Genomic DNA, 21,384 nt, shown 5'->3' with positions numbered 1-21,384 from the left:
TGTTCACTATAGTGTTTCATTAAATTTCACACTTCTATTATTAATATATCACTTTCAGAATTTGACAATAGAAGAATACTCTGATAAAAAAGTCTTTATATACCAAGTTCATTAATGCCTTGTAGAGATACTTCATACTAGAATATCCCAGCTCTGTTGTCTAAGCACACAACCTAAGATGTTAGCATGCTGCAAGATTTATTACTTTTTTTGTCCCATTATGGAGGCTGAGTGTCCTTTTCTGTGTATGAGCCTTGATGTTTGTTTCTGTTTTTATAAATTAATACAACTGCAATCCAGCCATGCCCCTCAGGATTGTCTTCCATTAGGAACATCAAAGCTTTAATGCAGACAGTACTCCTGTCTCAGTAACATAAAATTTAAATCTCTTTTGACTGACTGAATTCTACATTCTCATCCAGTTTAGAGGTTGACAGCTTAGGCTATATATTACAGCTGTTATGAAGCTAAGTGCTTTAGCCTGCTCAGAGGAAAAAGTTTCAGAAATGCATAAACCAATAAACTATTGTCAGTGAGCTGTTTCTTAAGCATAGAAATCTCTGAAGGAAGATGTGCACCAGAAACTTTTTTGAAGTACAGTTTTTCAAACCATGTGTTACAACAGGATTCCGAGGAGGTTCTGAAACATTAGAAAACACATCTCAGGAAATTCTAATCATTACTCAGGCCTTCAGAGATCAGTCAAAAGGATTGTACTTGCAAAAGCTTTGAGAAACAGTGCTTTGAAGAATGCATTCCTGGCTTTATCGTGGTCATCCTGGGGTAACTTAGTGTCCAGTTACCTGTAAATACTGCTGAACTGAATTTACTGAGAAGTTTTATCAGATTTGTTTCTTCTTAGTAATAGTAGACTGGCAGTTGGGTGGAAAGAGTGACATCTATATAGTCCACCAATTTAAACAGACACAAACCATCCAGCAGGAGGTTTTGCCAAAAAAATCACTGGGTCTGTGACAGAAGTGTCATTTTTATAGTTTATTTCTTATGTCAAATTCTCAATCCCCCATTAGAACAGATAATTCCTATTTTTAGGAAAGCTTTCACCACGATGTACTGGGCCTGATGGAAATTCAGCAGTATCCTAAGCTAAGTGTCAAGGTTAAATAAATAAAATCTTGTGCTCTTAATTCAAGGGTGGCACATTTTAACCGGAAAGAAAAAAACTCATACATTATAGATATTTTTTTACAACTCTAACCTGCCAGAAGAAAATGAAGGACAATATTTTTAGCAGTGTCTGGACATGCTGCTGTATCTTCAGGAGCCAAATTAAAAACCACAAAATAACATTTTCTGGCAGGAGCAACACCACTGAATCTTGCAAGTCTTGGCACATGGAGCTGCCAAGGAAGTCAGGACTTTGCAGTTCTGCCACTTCTGTTCATGGTACTGGATCTGTGGAGGCACTGATATGACAGCTGCATCTTCACCAAAAATACATACCACTGTGCTTTTTATTTTATCATTCCCAGCCAAGGGGTAAGAATTGCAGCAAAGGTCATTTTGTGGGAAGCATTAACTGTCAGCCTTGACTTCTCTGTCATTTCTGCTTAACTGGAAGGTCACTGTCACCATTGTGGAATGTTTGTTTGTTTGTTTGTTTTAATTTATTTGGTTGTTTTTTGAAAAGGTGCCTAGTCACTCAAACCATGTGGTTACTTGGCATTATCAAGGTGAATGAGTTTCCTCTTTGTTTGTCATAAATTATGCTAGTATCCCTTGCATGCAACAGAATATGACAATCCAAAGAAAGAGCCCTGTGAAGAAATAGGCTGGAACTGTGCGTTTTTAAAAACAGACGTGCAGTTGTTTTCTAAAATATTAAGTATATGAATTCAGCATTAAACTTTGTCATTTTTAGTTAGTTAAATATGTGCTGAGAAAGGGGATTGGGCCTTTTTCATCAAAAATTCACTGAGTGTCTTTAATTAGAGTGCAACTCGCCAGTTAACAAGCAGATTCACTGTGGTGTTAGAAAGCCTGAAAACCACCTTGGCCTCCTTAGGGCACCATTTAGCCCACAGCCTAAGAGCACTTCGCAAACATAAGCAACATCTCTGCGGTGGATTGAGTACAGAACTGGAAATCTGTGCTATATTTCAGTTTGGCTCTATTGACAGATTCATAAAAAGGAAGTATGAAAACAAGCATTGCTATGTGCCATTTCAGCAGGGCACGCCAGGCAGCGGGTGGCAGCAGGCTGACAGTTGGCCTGCCAACATGGCGGCTCGGCTGCTAGAAGCAACCCACAAGCAGCAAGCTGCAACCCTCACAGCTCTCTTAGGGTTCAACCATTGCTGCCAGTTGCCGCTAAAACAGATGTGCATAAATGCATAGTATGTGCCAGATGGCATCTTCTCATGGATAGACATATTATATGGGGAAGTGTATCAAGGTGGAGGTATGAAGGCCTTCATATCGCTACCTACCTTCTATGGGTAAAGTCTTGGGCTGAATTCAGGACTCCTATGGATCTCAGTCATCCTGGACTTCACGTCAGGATTGTAAAGCATGTTGTAAATATGCTTTTACATATTCTTCTCAGCACCAGTAATTAGGAATAAGAGTCCAGATTTCAACAGTTTCCTCCATGAACTACTGGCATTGCCCAGAATTTAGTGTGCCCTTGCAGCCCAGAAGGCCAACTGTATCCAGGGTTGCATCAAGAGAAGTGTGACCAGCAGGTCAAGGGAGGTGATTCTGCCCCTCTGCTCTGCTCTTGTGAGAGTCCACCTGTGACTCCAGTGAATCCCAAGCACCAGTTCCGGGACCTCCAACACAAGAATGACATCGAGCTGTTGGAGTGGGTCCAGAGGAGGGCCATGATGATGATCAGAGGGCTGGAGCATCTTCTCTATGGGGACAGGCTGAGAGAGCGGAGGCTCGTCAGCCTGGAGAAGAGTAGGCTCGAGGGGGACATTGTATTGGCATTCCAGTAACTGAAGGGGGCCTATAGGAATGTAGCAACAAGGGGAAACGGTTTTAAACTGGAAGAGGGTAGAGTTAGACTAGACATTAGGAACAAATTCTTTACTGTGAGGATGGTGAGAGTGGTTACCCAGAGACATTGTGGATGCCCCCTCCCTAGAAACATTCAGGGCCAGGCTGGATGGGGCTTTGAGCAACCTGTTGTAGTGGGAGGTGTCCCTGCTTATAGCGGGAGGGTTGGAACTAGATGATCTTAACAGTCCCTTCTAACCCAAACAATTCTATGATTCTGTGATTCACCTGCCCTCAAAGATGGAGAGGTACTGTAGTTTGCAATATTTAATTGGTTCAGCATCCCTAGTTTTAAAATCAGAAGGGAAACAAACCAACTCATTTTTTCCTGGAGGCCAGAAAAGGAGGAAGAATCTCAAAGAGTCATCACGGACAACACTGATGCTTGAAAAGTACTTAATGAGCAGCAGCAAGTGACCTACCTGCAACACTCATGACAGCCAGGGAGAATCTCCTTGTTCAAATGATGAAAAAAGAAAATTCATCAGTTATGCCTAAATGAGTGCTTTTAAACTCCAGTTTTGCAGTATTTCACTGAAAACCCATCTGTTGCTCTAACATATCAGGACAATTCACTCAGCTAGAAGCAGAGCTGGGATAACCAAGTCTATGAAGAAATTATTTAAAAAAGAAAGGAAGAGGATATTATGAACTCAGCTATGTTATTTATTCTACATTAGAACATATGTATAGATAAGAGAATGAGGTGTTATGAGGCTCAAAGACATGCAACATCCATTTTTGCTATAGAAGGGGGAAAACCACACAAATAAAACCCCAAGGAAGTGCAGGAGACGTATTCCTCAGTTCTTTCCTTGATTCTGTCACTGATTTGTTTCCTGCAAGTCTCTGTGCTTCTACTTCTCACCTGTGAAATCCCTCAGCTCATAGAAGGATTGTAAATTCTTTAACTCCTCGAGTATCGGTCCCTTAAAGACTTTAACTCATGTTAAAGGTACACAAAAATACCAAGTATTTCTGCGAAGACTGAATTTTAAACTAAAAAAACAGCAAATAAAGAGTTAACATTCTTGTTGACCTTTTTAAAACTCAGTTGGCTTTCTCACACTATCCCTAGATGTCTTTCTCTAGCTGTTCACATATTTCATACAACTTTGCTAATCCTCTGAAAGGAAAACTGTCTCGGAGCAGACAACCAGCCACACAGAGCATGACAGACTGGCCCATCTATGAAGCTGAAGAGACAGAAAATATAAGGGTTTATTTAATTTGAATGTGATAGAGAAAAGACTATTCATTACTTTGAAGGAGCAGAGGTAACTAGATAGAAACACATGTCTAAAGAAAAATAATTTGCTAGGCTAACTAGATTAATGGTGACATTTTTAAGAGTATTTGCTCCCTTTTAACTATTTCAGGATTTCTTTAAGTTGCTCAGGTTTTTGTTCACTCTTTCAATTGGGAGAGAGAGAAAAAAAAGACACTGGGTTGGTGTTCAACCTAGAAGACAACATTAAATATACATAAAATATATAGGAATCGGTAAAGCAGAAAAGATGAGACAGCAATTTGTATTCCTTTATTTCCTATTAGCTTGATTATGAAAGGCCCATGGTAACACTGCTGTTCTTCAACTAAACATGAAATGGCCAAAAATTGCACAAAATTGCAAGTTCTTGATAGAGGGACAGAGATAGTTCTGCTAGTGCCTTGAGTTATCCCAGATCAGAGAACTTTGACCAGCTGCTACTTAAAACTTTCAAAACCATGGCAGTAACAGCAGAAATCACTTTGTGCAGATATTGTTTACCTTGGCAAGAAGGTTTTTCCCAATGGAAAACTTGTTGTAAGAAAGATTTTTTTGTTTAGGAAAAGGAAAAATCAAATCAAACAAACACCTTAAAAGGGCAGTTTTGCCTATATAACATCTGTAGCTGGGAGGTTCTGGTGACAAAACGGAATGTTCAGAGATCACAGGGGCAGTCTGCAGATATGATAAAGTAATTAGCATTATAACCCCAGAAGTATTTCTAGACTGGACCAGACATCTGAATTTCTTTTCTGTACCCTAAGAAGGATAGATTCATACAAACCACATAAACAGAGCGTACTGTGAATATATCCCAACTAGCTTCCATCAAAATTGTTGAGAACCAGAAAGGAGCTTAGCTGTGGCAGCCAAGACCTCAGTAAAAATAGTTTATCGAGATAGAGATGCAAAAACTATATTTCTGGACTAACTTTGTACCAATCCAGCCATGAAAACGAGCTGAGGTCCTCAAAACAGATCCTCAGATCCATAGACACTTCTCGAGGAATGCTTTTGCTCTCTGGTTTATTCAGCTAACACATTCTCTGGGCAGCTGGAATACAGTCTGAATACAGAGTCTTTATCCCCAGGATTGCTTTCACTGCTGCAGATTGCGAGTTGAAGAAATGCATGTTTTTGTACACTGCAGATTTCTAGCTTTCTTGACTTTTGGCTCACTCAGCAAGTTTGTCTTATCACTCCTGAAGGCTTACTGCCCGCTTCTACCATAAAATCAGTAATTTCCAGCAGCACAGCAGAGAGAGCAGCTGCCTAGACAGCAAACTGAACTTTTAACAAACAGGCCCAGGCTAACATCAGTGTTAATAAATCATTAACTGATGGTCCCTTCAGCTGCGGGGTATAGAGGTTGACAGAACAGCAGCCCTAGAGGGAGCAGCCTGGGGAAGTCACCCCTCTCAGCCTTTTCCTCCTTCTGCTATCCAGCAGTCCACAGAGTGCCATAGACCAGATCACCAGTATGCTACTGAAAATATCCATGTTCCATAGCAAGATAAAGAGAGGGGAGAGAAGGAGGCCATCATCTTGCAAAACTTTGCCTTCTGCATATTTCATCTGAACACCCATGTTGACAACTACAGCTTATCCAAGTGCCTAGACAGAACTAATTTATGCTGTTCATTACTGGCTTTCAGCCAAAATGAAACATAATGGTAACCAACCATTGGAGGCTGGGAGGAATGGCTGCCAGCCTGCGTTTCAGGAAATAGTGTGTATGTGTTTAATACTTTGCTGGAAAACAGCCTTATTTTCAAGCAAGACTCTAGCCAATAACATCTTCAACTTCTCTTCCAAAATTACATGTTCCTTATGCTTTAGTACTTAACAGGTTCAGTCCATTAATAATCCAGGTTACGCCTTCCTACCTATCTTCCCTGAGTTTTGCTTTTCCCCCAGTTTAATACATTAGAAATATTACTTAACTCGATATAAATTCAGTGCACATTATATCATTTTTACTATGCTTCTTTCTACTAGGAATTTATACTGAACGTATTATGGAAATAAAACATGAAAATACTTCAAATTTTTCTAAGGTGTCTGGATGAAAATGTTTTGGTATAGCCTAGAGAACCTTAAACCCCTAACATTGGCTTCTAAAATGCTCAAAAACTTGAAATGATGAAATTGTAATTGAGAGCAGCAGAGGAAGATGTTTAAAGTAACGTGGGAAGCAGTTACCCAAAAGTGTGGTTTGTTTTCTTTCATATGGGTCTCAAGATGAAGATATTCCTGATGCCAGTAAAAATAAAAATAAAAAAAAAAAATACTGTATTTTCACTGTTGCTGCACACAAAGTAAAATCAGGAATGGAAATGGCACTTCTTATGTCAGCTACAGCTGCAAGATATTTTGCCCCCAGTTTTCTTGCTCATCATATTCCAAAATGTTCTTCAGATGAGAAGAAGTTTCCAGTGCTCGCTTCTGCACCTTCAGGAGCAAAAGATTTATTTTGCTTGTTTTAGGTGTGAGAAGAAGCTCAACGGTTAGTTTTCATTTATATTGGCAGAAATAAGATGAAATGCACAGAGCTTTGCTGAAAGACTTTTTGCCACAGTCAAAAGAATCCATCCAGAAATGGTTTATTTAGACTTAGACAGGCATAATTCCCACCAGGAACTCTCTGCTTGGTGTTGGTGGGAAAGTTGAATCAGACAATTAGAAAAACAGTTTGAGGCCTTGAAGTTTGCTCCCTACTAGTTAGTGCTGCCCCAGTTTTGTTGGTTTTGCTTTAACTTGCCTTTATGAATCTGGTTCCCAAGTACTTGTACACATTTTCTCTGCCTGTCTCAGCGAAAAGTGAGCAAGGACGGGACCTATAGGAAAGGAACACTAACACCATTCTCCTCAAAAGAAGCCCAGTCTTAGCACCAAGGAGAAGATTAAATGCAGCACAATACAACAGACACATATTTGTGTTCAAGAAAACTATTCTAGGCTGTTTTAAGGCAAAATGTTATTTACTGAAAATACCATTAAGTCAATAAATAAGAGTTCTTTGTAGGCTAGTTTTGTATATCCCTCCTGCTGTACCTGGATACCAAATTTTGATAACGCAATATAGATCCTTTCACAGTGAGAACTTCATAGTTTAATGTGGCTGTGTATACATTACCAATTTATTTTGCTTCCCAAAAAAGTAAACATGATAAATCTAAAGTGCTTACCGAGCAGCAGACCTAACGGAGGCTCATTTGTTCTGAATTTGTTCTCCCTATTTCATTCTGCAGTAGCTTCTATCATAGCACATGCTTTCTTCCTTCACAGAGTGTCATGTTGTGTCCTCTTTATTCATCCAGTGTACCCTGATGTCTTCAAACATCTGCTTGGAGAATGGGTAGCCACATTCTGGCTCGTACAGACACATGTGCCTGCTGAGCACCCAGAGAAGATGCCGGATCTTCCTGTGTGTCTGCAGGGGGTTTGATAGGGTTTTTACCCTCAGCCCAATTCTTATTTTAGCAAAACCTACAAGATGGAGAGTTTTGTCTTGGACTGAAAGCAGCAAGTAAAAGCAGCTTGACAAGAAAGGACTCCCAGTGGCTGCAGTGACTGCCATATGTGCTTAGCTCTAATCTGGCTAGTTTGGGAAAGCTTGCTGTACTGCAGTCACATCTCTGATAACAGCAAATGTAGCTTCATAGAAGGGAGCCAAAAAAGCCAAAGTGGAATTCAAAAAGAAACTCCTTTGCATGTCAACATATCAATTCCAAAAGCAGCTTTCACAGTGGTAGAATGTGTGTGACACAGGGTAGAGGCCCTAGAATCAGATTAAACATCACTGCAAAAAAAGCCTTCTTTCATATACACTTTCTGGTTTAAAATTGTGCTTTGACATGAGTGTATTCATGTTGTACAATAATCATACATATAAAGCACATCACAGGAATGGTATACACTTCTGGAACTTCTGCTTCTGTATGTGTCAAGTCTTGGGGCTGCGTGTGCCAAAACACATAAGACATTAACGAGTGCAAGCCCAACTATCAGTGCTGTCAGAGCCATGTGACTGGCTTTCTTTCTGTAACTTTCTACTGCTTTTACATGTGAAAAAGATAGTAAAACAACGGATTGCATATAATTTGATGTTTTTTTGGTAAATAGTAAATAACCCAACTATGCTTATTAGGAGTTTTGTAGTATCTGTTAATAATGAGACATATGGAGGTACACAGCAGTGGATATGTTCTAAGTACACATGGTCTGAGCTCTGGTTGCTGTAAAATCACTGATGGCTGCAGAATAAAAGCCCTCCTACAAGGTAAATAACAGATGGAGAAAGTAACAGATGCAAGCAAGAAAAATACATTCAACTGAATTTCAGGAAGAGCTAGGGTGGAGGAAGAGGGCAGGAGAGACTTGACCAGTGAGGAGGGCACATTCAAGTTACAAGGGCATTATAAAAGGCACAAAGTTCCTAAAGCAACAAGGAAAGGCAGAGGAGGACAAGTTTCTCAAAGGCTGATGGAGGCAAGGCTCTGGAGAGCATCCTCAAACAGCACCACAATTAGTAATGGAAGTAAACTGTTTTCCCAATGGCTATCAAATCACTTTTTTTTTTTTTTTTTAAATATGATAGAGACAGATGCCATATTGATGGATGCCAACGATCACAGATGTCTAAATGATCAGGGAGTTTACTTTTTTAAAAAACAACAAATAGGAACTTGTATCATGTAATCAGAAATAATTATGGAAAATTTTAGTCTTTTGAACATACTTCTGCATCACCATCAATCAACATTTTTACCATAACTTAGAAGATCATACCTATTAGCTACAGCTTTTTGTTCTGGAAACTCAGCTATAATTATTTTAACAAAAAGCTTTTTCTAGGTCTCTTGCAGTTCTCAGATCCAACTGGCTGAAAGCCACCAGGAGGGAGACCAAAATTTTTTTTTACAGTATTTTTTCTATGTACTTGTTTTATTAACCTTTCTTGACAAAAGTGAACTAGAATTCTGAATGGAAACAAAGCCTGTGTCTCTCTGTACTTAGAAGCAAGCAAACAATACAAAACAAAACAAAACCAACAAGCTGTTCTTTAAATTTACATGTAAAATAGCATATGTCACTGTTCCATCTTAACTGAACCTACTCCTACTGCAAGTTTTTTTTTCTTTTCCTAAAAAGCAGTAAAACCTTGCAATGCAAATATTTGCTTCCAGAGCTGATAGCATGCTCCTGTTATGCATTGCCTGTTCAAAGCAAGCGAGTATTGAAAAGAAATCTTTAAATTGCTGCAAATATAGAATTGTTTGAGTTGGATGAGACCTTTAGAGGTCATCTAATCTAATTCCCCTGCAATGAACAGGGACACCCACAGCAAGAACAGACTTCTCAGAGCCCCGTCTAGCCTGACCTTGAGTATCTCCAGGGATGGGGCATCCATCACCGCTCTGTGCAGCCTGCTCCTTAGTTTTACAATAAAGCCACCATCCGTACTGTAAAAAACTTCTTTTTTTATGCAATCTAAATCTCTCCTCTTTTAGTTTGATGTTATTTCCCCTTGTCCTATCACAATAGACCCTGCTGAAGAGTCTGTCCTCTTCTTTCTTACAGCCCTCCTTTAGACATGAAAGGCCACCCTCCGGTCCCCCCACAGCCTTCCCTCCAGGTTAAACAGCCCCAGCTCTCTCAGCCTGTCCCCATAGGAGAGTTGGTCCATTCCTTGCATCATTTCTGTGGCTCTCATCTGGACACACTCAAACAGGTCCACATCTCCCCTGTACTGAGGATTCCACATCTGGACACACTACCCCAGATGAAATCTCTCACCAGTGCAGAGTAGAGGGACCTCCCTCATCCTGCTGGATATACTGCTTTTGTTGCAACCCAGGATACTGTTGGCTTTCTGAGCCACGAGGGAACTTTGCTTGCTCATGTACAGCTTGATATCTGCCAGTACCTCCAAGTCCTTTACAGAAGAGCTATGCTCTATCCTTCAGCCACCTAACTTCTTTTGGTTGTTGGGGTTGCCACAACACAGAGGCCAAATCTTGCAGTTGGATTTGTGCTCACCTGGGCCCACACAGAGAAGCCTGTCCAGGTTTCTCTGAATGTCATCCCATCCTTTGGGTGTACTGGCTGCACCACACAGCTTGGTGTCATTTGCAAACTTGCAGAGGGTACACTCAATCCCACTGTTAGTGTCATTGATGAAAGCATTTGTCCCAGTATTGAAATCTGAGGGACACCACCCATCACTGGTCTCCATCTGGACACTGAGCCATTGACCACCATTCTCTGGATACAATCATGCAAACAGTTCCTCATCTTTCGAACATTCTCTTCTTTATGCCTTAGCAGAGCTTCCAGGAGCATCTGACCCAGCATAGAGGTGAGGCTGACAGGTCAGCAGTTTCCTGGACTGTCCTTCTTACCCTTCTTAAAAATGGGTGTGATGCTGCCTGTCTCCAGTCACCAGGGACTTCACCTGACCACCATGGCTTTCCAAATATCATTGAGCGTGGCTTGGCGGCTACATCAGCCAGTTCTCTCAGAGCTCTGGGATGCATCTCTTAGACTGAGACTTACAGACTAAAACCTAGTAATTATTTCTTAGACTTTTTCCTGTAGAAAACATAATCTTTTGGAACAAATGTATTCCATAGATCTAGGTTGCACTGGACAAGCATGTTTGATAAATGACTATTTAGTACTTAAAGACCTAAATTCTATTGAATGTCACAATAAGCATCACACAAGGTTGTGATCAAGCTGTGACTGAATGTCATATCCTCAGACAGTCTGCACAGTACAGGCTTAAAGACTGTCTCTATGCAATGTTAGTAGTATTTTCTGCATTTGCACAATAAGATTGCTGAGAAGAGTAAGGAGATTTGTGACACACCAACAGGGACACCTGCAGCTAGATCAGGTTTCCAAAGCTATTTCCACAGCTGCAGAATTTTTTAAAAATTATCCAGTCCCTATTAATGAATTAATGTGGCAATATATTACGAATTGAAAAACAAACCAGTTGCAACAGTCATGTTTCTCAAGCCTTTCAACAGATCTACACAGTCCAGGAATGAGCTTTAATTTTTAAACAAAGTAACTATGAGAACCAGTTCTTTGTACAGCAAAAGCACTGTGAGATTGCAGTTTTGTAAGCAAAAGAGGACCTTGAAAGTTGGCATCAGCTTCCAGAGCCACACAATAGCAACCTCTTTAATCTAGTTGTTGGGAATATGAACAGAAACATAGGACATCCCCAAATCAACAAGAACAGGTCAGGCTTGCTTATAACAAAGCAGAACTGAATATGACTACTGTATTTCCTTAGTTCTGTCGTCTGATATGCCATTACTCCATCAGCATCAGCTGTCTACTTCTGCTTTGAGATTAACAGTTCTGACACAGAGTCTGTACACATATTATGCTCTAAACACAGAATGAAATATGGCTCTGAGGTTTATTCTCTATCAATGGGATATTAGCCATATAACTATAAATATAAAATATAGGCATCACCTGGTGTAAATGATATTTTGGAGCTCAGAAAATTGCCTGGTATCATCTTGGAGCCTTTATCACAAAGACAGCTGGCACAATGTTATACACTTTACTCTCTGTACTTGACTATGATAATGCAAGGATAAGACATTTACAGCCTGGATTTGCCTTACCGATTTTAGACTTGTAAGTAAGTGCTTCTGAGGTATGATTCATCCCAGGAAAGAGATCAGACAAACTATATCCAGCATGTATTTTACTTCATCCACTCCAATAGGGGTCACAGCACTAGGTGAGACTCAGATCTTGTATTGTGGATGATTTCAGTTAGAGAATCTCAAGACTTCTTTCTCTCTAGCTGTGTGTCTCAAAATAAAGGGTAGCACTGAGAAAATAACATTAATAAAACCCAAAGCAAGGCCACTTATTTGTAAAGCATCATGGGATCTTAAGGCTTTAGGGTGCTCAGTGTGAACAGATTGGAAATCACAACTTCAGGGTTCATAACATCTGACCAGATTCTTTGGATGTTTCTGTTCCCTTGAAGGAAAAGCCATGTCTGCTATTACACCAGAAATGCTTTAAAGATCCAGCTGTTTTACACTCCTCACTAAAAATCACCCAGCTACCGCACATTCCAAAGCAGGGAAACAGACTCACTTCTACTAAGTTGTATTTACACTAATCTGACCCTAATCAATGCTACTGAGCCAGAATCAAATTCCACTCTAAAGAAGACAGATAAAGCGAGTTAAATGTGCAACATGAAACACTGGCGAAGTACTGTTTCAAGAATTCAAATCTCTCTTAAGAATCACACTTCTTTTCTGAAGCAGGCAGAAGTCTGCTCCTTGAGATTCATTCTGCAGTTTCATGGAGAAGACCACATTCTGCTTCCTAAGATCATTTCACAGATTTGCTGGAAACATGGAAAGTTATATTTTTTTTGGACTTGTGTGGACCAATTCTTAACAGCTATTGGTCAGGCAGGGCCAGCTGATTGAAGGCATTTAGGTTGCAAGACCTAAATGAGTGAAGAGCTAATATCACATTACTCGCTTGAAAAATCTTTTCATACCACTCTCTGCCCAGGAAATGAAATCTAAGATGCTAAATCACAGAATTACAGAACTGCAGGGGTTGGAAGAGACCTCAGAAGACCATTGAGTCCAACCCCCCTGCCAAAGCAGGTTCCTTACAATGGGTTGCACAAGTAGGTGTTCAGACAGGTGTTGAATATCTCCATCAAAGGAGACTCCACAACCTCTCTGGGCAGTCTGTTTCAGTGCTCAGTCAACCTTACCATAAGGAAATTCTTTCACATGTTTGTCTGGAACTTTCTGTGTTCAAGTTTTACGTCACTGCTCCTTGTCCTATTGATACATACCACTGAGAAGAGCCTAGCCCCATCCATTTATGTCCCACCTCTCTTTAGATATTTACAAATATTAATTAGATCTCTCCTCAATCTTCTTTTCCTCAGGCTGAGCAGATCCAGGTTACTCAGCCTTTCCTTATATGGGAGATACTCCAGGCATTTTCTCATCTTTCTTACTCTCCACAGGACTCCTTCTTTCCCTGTCACTGTTGAACTGGGGAGCCCAGAACTGGACACATGTGGCCATGAGTAGGGAGTACTGCACAGAGAGTCCCAAATTAACTCTGGGCATTTTCTCCACTTACCTAGTTTTCTAAAGCAGCATCACTCTATCTTCTGCACCAAAGCAAAGCTTTTGCTTGGCTGCATTCGCTTGCAGGAAGTGCTATAGGTAAGTCATGCTGAGATTCTTAGATATATCTTACTCTATTCTGCAGGAATAATTTCAAGATCACAAAGGTGGAACATCAACACCTTTAGCAGCCTTACAATAACAAAAAGCAGTGGGAGGCTTCTGCTTTGAAAAGAGAAAGAAAAAAAAAATAACACAAGAGCCTTCATTGCCTAAAGCCCTATGCAAGATTGGTTACCATCTGCCTAATTAAATTGACCATTTGTCCCTATTAGAGGCAGCTGTGCTATGTAAAGCAATTAAGGTGGCACAGGGCAGGGGGTATGGGAGGGGAAGTGACAGTTTTTGGTGTGGGAAGAGAGTGTTTGAAGTGCTGACATCACTGAAACATTCTCAACTATGAAGAGGTGATACATTCAAGAATATAACCAAAAAAAGACATGCACCAAACATGAGCTCTTTCAGAAGCTCTAACTCAAGAAATGTCCTTCCTTTAACATATCCTGCATTCCTTCTGGGGAGATTTACACCAAATAAAAGCACTGTGTCTCTGACAACGCAAAGCATTCATAGTAATGGGCCACAGTTTTATAGCATACGTGTTTGCCTTTTGATATAGGACATCTGTGAGCCAGCAACAGTAATAAATCTCAATGTTAGCATAGATGAGTTTCCAAATTTTGAGTCAAACACTATCAAATTTAACTTATCAGCTCATTAAGATAAAACAAGCTCTTTTGTCATGAGGTTTCTGATTTGTTATGCAGTTCCAGAACCTAGGACACAGTAAATAGGTTCCTTTTTTCCTTTAGCATAGTGTGAACGCTTAATGCCACTGGCTATCCTTATAAATCACTTAAGGGGAAATTACTGCTTGAGCCCTTGCTATAAGAGGGGAATGTGATGATTTCAGTATGTTTCCAAGAGACATTCCTAAAATACCTAACTCTTCTGTCATTTTATCATTCTGTAAGGCCTGAGCATAGCAGTTATATCCCTAATCTACAAGCATGCTGGTTTTGATCTTGTGAGACTTCAGGCTCCACTGTGACAGGCTTTTGAGCTGGATACATCCAGAGTAGCAGAATTTGTGTTTTAGAAGTGGCAGTCTTCATTTGAGCAAACAAGAAAAACTGTCTGCAGTCTTGCAGAGCTCTCTGCTGCAGGAGACTCAGTCCTTTTGTTGGGGGTAGAGTGTACTGTTCACAGGTACAGCCTTCCGTAAGTATAAGACATTGGAAAGAAAGATATGGAGGGAGAGAATAGAGTCACAGATGTAGAAAGGAAGATTTGAGTGTGCTCCAGACTAGCTGGAACACCTCCAACAAATAAAATCTAGTGAAGTCATGTGTCAACATATGTCTGGGGTAGCTGTAAGGAAGACAGAAAAAAATTACTCTTTTTTAATACATTTCACAAAATGTGTTCTTATTTTAGAGTCTACATATCGTCACCAAGCTACCATTGATGATGAAGTGGTTTCCATGGAGATACTAGATACAGCTGGTCAGGTGCGTGAGTGCATGTACCAACATCCAATGCCTTGGTTCAGACAGGGAAGGGGACTGCGGTGGTGGCAGTGTGGTGGGTGGCAAATGTGCTCCACTCCTGGGGACTGAGATTTGCTTCTGAACACAGCTCTCCCTCCTCCCCCCATCACAAGCTTGCTGCAAGACCCAGTGTTCTATATTCCAGACTGTTCTGCAAGAGACCCTGCTTACAGTTTTCAAACACTAGAAGAACAAAGTCAGGGTTTACACTGGGATTAAAATTATTTCTGCTTCATTCCTTGATTCAGGGCCAACCGTTTAATGTGTTATTACTATTCAGAAAGCCATAGTTTGTTTCTTCAGTCAAGTGATGAGGCTCAATAGCTTCTACCAATGATTCTTAACAAACTGTAGAACAGTTTTGTCATAGCAAGGAACCCCTTTTTTTCAAAACATGGCAGGCATTCAAGCTGCACATTCCTATGCATTTTGTGTGCTGCTTATCGTTCAGCAGAGACCCTGTTCTGGTTGCCTGCTACCAGCCTGCCAATGACAGGCAGCCCATGACGGCTTGTCAGTGTAGGTCTCTGTATTGGGCTTACTTGACAAGGTTTTGTTAGCAGGGGGGCTGCAGGGGTAAGCTCTGTGAGCAGAGCCCCATGTCACATCAGAGCCAGCCCCAGCTGTTCCAAAAGGGATCCTCTGCTGCCAGAGCTGAGCTATAAGCAACACTGGGTGTGCACTGGGAGAGATTAAAGAAAGGGTTAAAACACTAAAATACAGCAACTGGGAAAGAGAGTGAGAAATGAGAGAGAAGCAGCCCTGCAGCCACCAAGGTCAGTGCAGAAGGACAAGAGGTGCTTCAAGCATGGAGCAGAAGTTCACTGCAGCACATGGAGAGGAGCCCATGGTGGAGCAGGAGGTCTGTGGAGCTGCCGCCTGTGGGACCCTGTGATAGAGCAGTGTGCTGCTAAAGGATGGGCCCCATGGTACAGAGCAGTGTTGGAGCACAAGTTGGTGAGCTGCAGTTTATGGGAAGCCCAGGCAGGATCAGTTCAGGAAGGATGGCATCCCATAGGAGGGACCCCATATGAAGCAGGTGGAGAGAAGGACTGACTACAGCCCCCATTCCCTGGTGTTGCACATGGGGAGGAGGTAGAAGAGGGTGGATAGGGGGATGGTAGTTTTAATTTGCTGTGAGTTCTCACTGCTTTAGTCTGTTAGTAATAGGCAGTAAGTTATATTAATCTCCCTATACTGAATCTTTTCTGTCCATGACAGAAATGAGTGAGCAATCTCCTTGTCCTTATCTCAGTCCTTAAGCCCTTTTTCATCACATTTTCTCCACATATCCCATTGAGGACTGGAGAAGAAAGAGCAGTTGTGGTGCAGTTTAACCACTACAGTCTCCTGTGCCACACAATAAAGAGAACAATGTGTGTAGAGTACAGAATCAGGCAGATGTATGTGGCCTGGGGAAGCAGTCTCTGTCTGAATGAAGGCCTTGTGTCTTTTTCAGAAATCATGTTCCTAAAGCTGGTATCTGTCTTTTTGAAACAGGAGGATGCTATTCAGAAAGAAGGACACGTGCGATGGGGTGAAGGCTTCGTCCTGGTCTATGACATCACGGACAGAGGCAGTTTTGAGGAAGTTCTACCACTCAAGAACTTGTTGGATGAAGTTAAAAAACCCAAAAATGTCACTCTGATCCTGGTGGGGAACAAAGCAGACTTGGATCACTCCAGGCAGGTCAGCACAGAGGAAGGTGAAAAGCTGGCCACAGAACTAGCATGTGCTTTTTACGAGTGCTCTGCTTGCACAGGAGAGGGCAACATTATGGAGGCCTTCTATGAGCTCTGTCGTGAGGTACGGCGTCGAAAGATGGTCCAGGGCAAGACTCGGAGACGAAGCTCCACCACGCACGTCAAGCAGGCTATTAATAAGATGCTTACCAAAATCAGCAGCTAAAAAGATCTGTACTAAGCCAGATAAGCATTATAGAGCATATTAGCTTGTGGTAGGGACAAGGCAGGCAGAGCACATTTAATAAAAAATGGTCAAAGCTTTGCTATTAAAAAAATAGAAAACTGAATCCACATCACTTTTTGAGTAGCATGGAATCAGACTTCTTCCTGTTTCAAAATGTATTATAGCCACACTGCTTTGGGCTAACGTGGAAAAAACAAACAAACAAAAAAACTCCAAAGGACTAAATGATTGTGGGGGTTGGCACTTACAGAGTATTTTCTGCTTCTGCAAGGCTGGCTCCAATCCCCTACAAGTCAGTAGTGCCTAAACATCATTCCCAGCCAGCCAACTGCTCAGTAGCCTCTTACTTGGAGAGTAAGACTCAGTCTTCAGTCCAGCAACAACCATCACAACTGGTAATCTCAAGGACTGAGGCTGCTGTGTTGTACCAGAAGGTTCATCTGACACCTTTCACCAGCTCTAAATTGGTGCATTGTGTGCTTTTACTCCAAACAGTCCTTCCTTGTTGTTATTTTGTCAGGTCTATGAGCACCGATGTTCTTAGCGAGTTATGCAAAAAATACAGTAAAGGTCTTTTTCATGGAATGTTTAGCTAGCAAGACAAACATTTCAATGGAGCTAAAGTTCAGCTGCTTTTTGAGATCCTCTAAAACTACAGAATTCATCAAGAAATAATCAGCTAGTCCAGTGGCATTTCAGCGTTTCCTCCTTGAAGTACAGTACTGTACTTGGGGAAATGGGAGTGTATGCATCGGGAAATTAAACTTTAAAAATAACCACATTTCTGTTGATTTCATTATGGGTAGTTTTTAGCTTTTGTTTACAATTCTGTTTTGGATTTATTTCAATTCAAGTAGTTTCCCTTGCTCTATCTTCTACTGAAGAAAAACTTAAACCATAGGAAGGCAAATGTTTAAATTCTGAGCCCAAATGTATGTAGGCTGCTCTGAAAGTATCGCCTCCTATTTTTTTTTTCCATGTAAAGTGACAAAAACTACAAAGAGCACAATAGCACTACTTGATAGAGAAAATTCTCAGCTACATAACACTACTTTTCAACACAGTTACCACCATCAGCTGATTTATGCAGATGAGTTGATAGAGACACTCTTCATTTCATGGTGTGACAGCTGTGCATGGCCATCTGGAACATGGCTTGTCTTTCATGTCACTGTCACCATTGCAGAAAGGCATCACCCACTGCGTCATTGTGTTGACATCCACTGTTTGGTCTCCAGAAACATTCAGCAAGTGTCCATGAATGTCAGTTGGTGCCATTTTTTCCACGTGAAGGAATTCAGTGACACACCTTTGCCTCATACACACTTCCATGTCAGATGCCATTCTGTCAGACTGCCCTTCTGCTCCCATCTGTCACACAGCAACAAAATGTAACAGAGTAATGGTGGGAAGGTTCAGCCATTACTGCCATACCACCAACATCCACTTCTGACATTGTGGCCAACATAATAGAATAAGCAGCATTACTATTAGAGCAGCTCTCATGAATCAGTTGTGAATGGCCTTCACCATATCAAAAGGCCATAATTTCCAGTTGTTTAACTTCCAGATGTTGCTTGAAACACTGTGTGGTTTAAACCAGCACAGTTGGTTTTTTTTGTTTTTTTTTTTTTTGTGGTTCTATCTGGCATTTTCAAGTGAAAGTGCATTTTATCATATTTTTGGTTCCTGGGATAAAAAGCACTCGGTTTTTTTTCTCCTGCACTTCACTCATTGAAGCGAGCTATCATGTTTTCCCCTGTCTATTTGTCTTAATTGTAGTAGTGAAGTCTTCTAGAACTAACACTGGAAGACTTTCAGACAGTGAACCCTAATCCTTGCCTCACCAACTATGTTGCATCCCTTTAGCCATCTTTTTGTGCAGCTCAAACTGACCTCATGTAGAACCACAGCCAAAGGGTAGGGTGACAAATGAGATTATTAGCAGTACTTTCTTCTGAAGAATAGCAGTCTTATAGCAATTGCTTACAGCTTTATTCTCCACTGCTTTGCACTTCATATGGTTATTCACCTTTGTGAGGAAATAACACCAAAAGGCTATCAAATCCAATTTGCTATAGATGTACAAGAGTGAGGATATCTGGTAGGACAGCACTTTATACAGTTGTAGGTAGCCATATAAATGATGGAACATCTGTTGGCTGGAGAATCGAGTCTGTATATCCCCATGGACAGAGAAATGTCCCAAGTCAGGACTTCTCAAAGCACTGGCTTAAAGATACTTACCAAAGTAGTGAAAAAAAAAGAAAAAAAAATATTTGCATAAATGAAAATCACATTCAAATATATACTATATTTTTGCTGTTGTTTATTTCCTCTGTTTCCCTTTGTAGATAGTGAAAATTCATTCCAGTCTTTCAGAATCAATATTTCTGTTTTGGTCCTCATATTCAGGCACGTTGCCATACATCAGCTACACAGTCTGCAATCGAAATGACTGTGTGCTTCTGGGCAGGTGGTTCTGGCAACAGATTACATCACTGTCTTGATGACACATTTGTTCCCAAACTATTGGTCATGCCTCTTACTGTTGTAAAATAAATAAATAAATGAAATAAAGAGGAAGAGAGGTTTAGCCAATTTTTAGTCCTGTTAGTAATACAGAATCAACATGAGTGTGAGAGAGTTAGAGTAATGCACTGACAGTCATTAGCTGAAGGTCTGAACTTGCATCCATGTACGTTACAACGTTAGGAGAAAGAGTAAGCATTTGCAAGTTCAGGCACTAAATGAGTCTGTTATCTTTCAAATCAGTGCTGTTGTATGAATCTGCAGCAAACAAAATCCTTACCTGCAATCCTATAGGAACACAGCTGATGAGGAAAGTCATCATGTTAATATTGTAAGCAATGATTTATCCCTCTCTAAGACAACATCAACAGCTCTTTTCTCTGAAATCCTGTCTTAGATTTCAGAGTAAAGCAGCATTTAAAATACAAAAACAGTACTACATGCATTACAAGAAAAAATAGAAATCATATTTGTATTAAGAGAGTTGAAAAGAAGGAAAGCCTAAGGTATGGACATAATACTTTCCAAAAGAATCCCAGCAAATTAAATCTTTATAGCGTTATGAGGAAGTTATAAAATCTTCATGAAAGAAAATATTCCACTGTGAAAACATTACTTGTTACATAAAGAACCTCTAATAAAAATAGTAACATTCCTTTGCAAAGACTGAATTTGGAAACTGCCGAACATGATAAACATTCAGTCAGAAAGGAGGCTGCTATTTTATGACCTTTCCTCCCACACAAATACAAATTTCTTTACTTAATTGCTCATTTATTTTTTTTTTCTCGGTGTAATAGGCTGCTTGACAAGCCAATTATAATAGAGTATATTATAATCTATTGATACATACTACATAGCATTAAATGCAATTTGATCTACTGTTCCTCACAATGTAGCAACATATTATTGCTATAAATGTGTCATATTTCTACAGTGTGCAAATTGAGCCCCAACGTGCCCAAGCACTGGAAAGACCAAATGCAACATGAATTTGCATTCAGTAGCCATTTTGCAGCAGATATCAACATCTTAAATTCTGTTTCTAATTGCTGCTTTTTACATATACAATGCTTACAATCAGTTCCTCTCCTCTGCTCTTTCCATTTCTGCAGAGGGAGGACAGGAAGGAAGAAAAAGTAAAAAGGGGAGGAAAGGTGAAATGGATACTTGTTACCTGCAACAAGTTGATTGTCATTTATGAAGTTTTTAAATATTTATCTTCAATTGATGAAGAGTTAGTCATGCCCATGCTGTGAGACCTGGATCAGGAACCAAGACTTCCCTAGAACTTTGAGAATCTTCATATCTGGGGGTTCGGTGCAACCAAGGATGGAAGTGAGGGTCAGCCATTGAATTTGCACCTGGATCCAGACACGTTGTCCCCAAACCTGGGGATGGTTGCATCTGGCAGTTTGCTACAAGGCTAGTTGATTTTTATATATATAATGATCTGTATGCATTTTTACATTAAAAATATGAAAGCTTGTGCTTGTAGATAATATATAAGAAAAAAATAAAAAAAAATGTGCTGTCCGTATTGAACTCATGCATTCGTTTTCTGTTAGTTATCTCCAAAATGCTGTCGTATAGCTTTTAAGTGATCAGTTCCAGAATTCCTGATTCAGGGTTTTTATGCTTTATCTTAGGAAAACAAACAGTGAATTTTGTTTGAATAAGCACTTCAGCATTTGGATCAGTTTATTTGATCTTATTTGGCTGCTAAGCCTAGAATCAAGAGGTCAAACAGAATCTACAGTGAAATGCAGCCCAGGGAAGCAGTGGATGCTCCATCAGTGGAGGCATTCAAGGCCAGGTTGGATGGGGCCCTGGGCAGCCTGAGCTGGTTGGTGGCAGCCCTGCCTGTGGCAGG

General features: G+C 40.5%; 1 protein-coding gene across 4 annotated transcripts in view; it reads left to right on the top strand.

Annotated features, from left to right (window-relative positions):
- Nucleotides 1-21,056, top strand: part of RERG (RAS like estrogen regulated growth inhibitor) — a 106,705-nt gene extending 85,649 nt beyond the window's left edge. For all 4 annotated transcript variants that reach the window (XM_090145732.1, XM_031589921.2, XM_090145718.1 and 1 more), the window contains 2 exons: nucleotides 14,938-15,011; nucleotides 16,551-21,056. In XM_090145732.1, the coding sequence (XP_090001858.1) occupies nucleotides 14,938-15,011; nucleotides 16,551-16,958 (482 nt within the window). In that variant the 3' untranslated portion in view covers nucleotides 16,959-21,056. The remainder of the gene's footprint in view (nucleotides 1-14,937; nucleotides 15,012-16,550) is intronic.
- The last annotated feature ends 328 nt before the right edge of the window (nucleotides 21,057-21,384 follow it).

The sequence above is a fragment of the Phasianus colchicus genome, chromosome 1 (assembly GCF_987193195.1).
Source record: "Phasianus colchicus chromosome 1, bPhaCol1.hap1.1, whole genome shotgun sequence".
NCBI lineage: Eukaryota > Metazoa > Chordata > Aves > Galliformes > Phasianidae > Phasianus > Phasianus colchicus.
The sequence above is the reverse complement of the archived record's forward strand: the minus strand, read 5'-3'. Positions and strand labels throughout refer to the sequence as shown.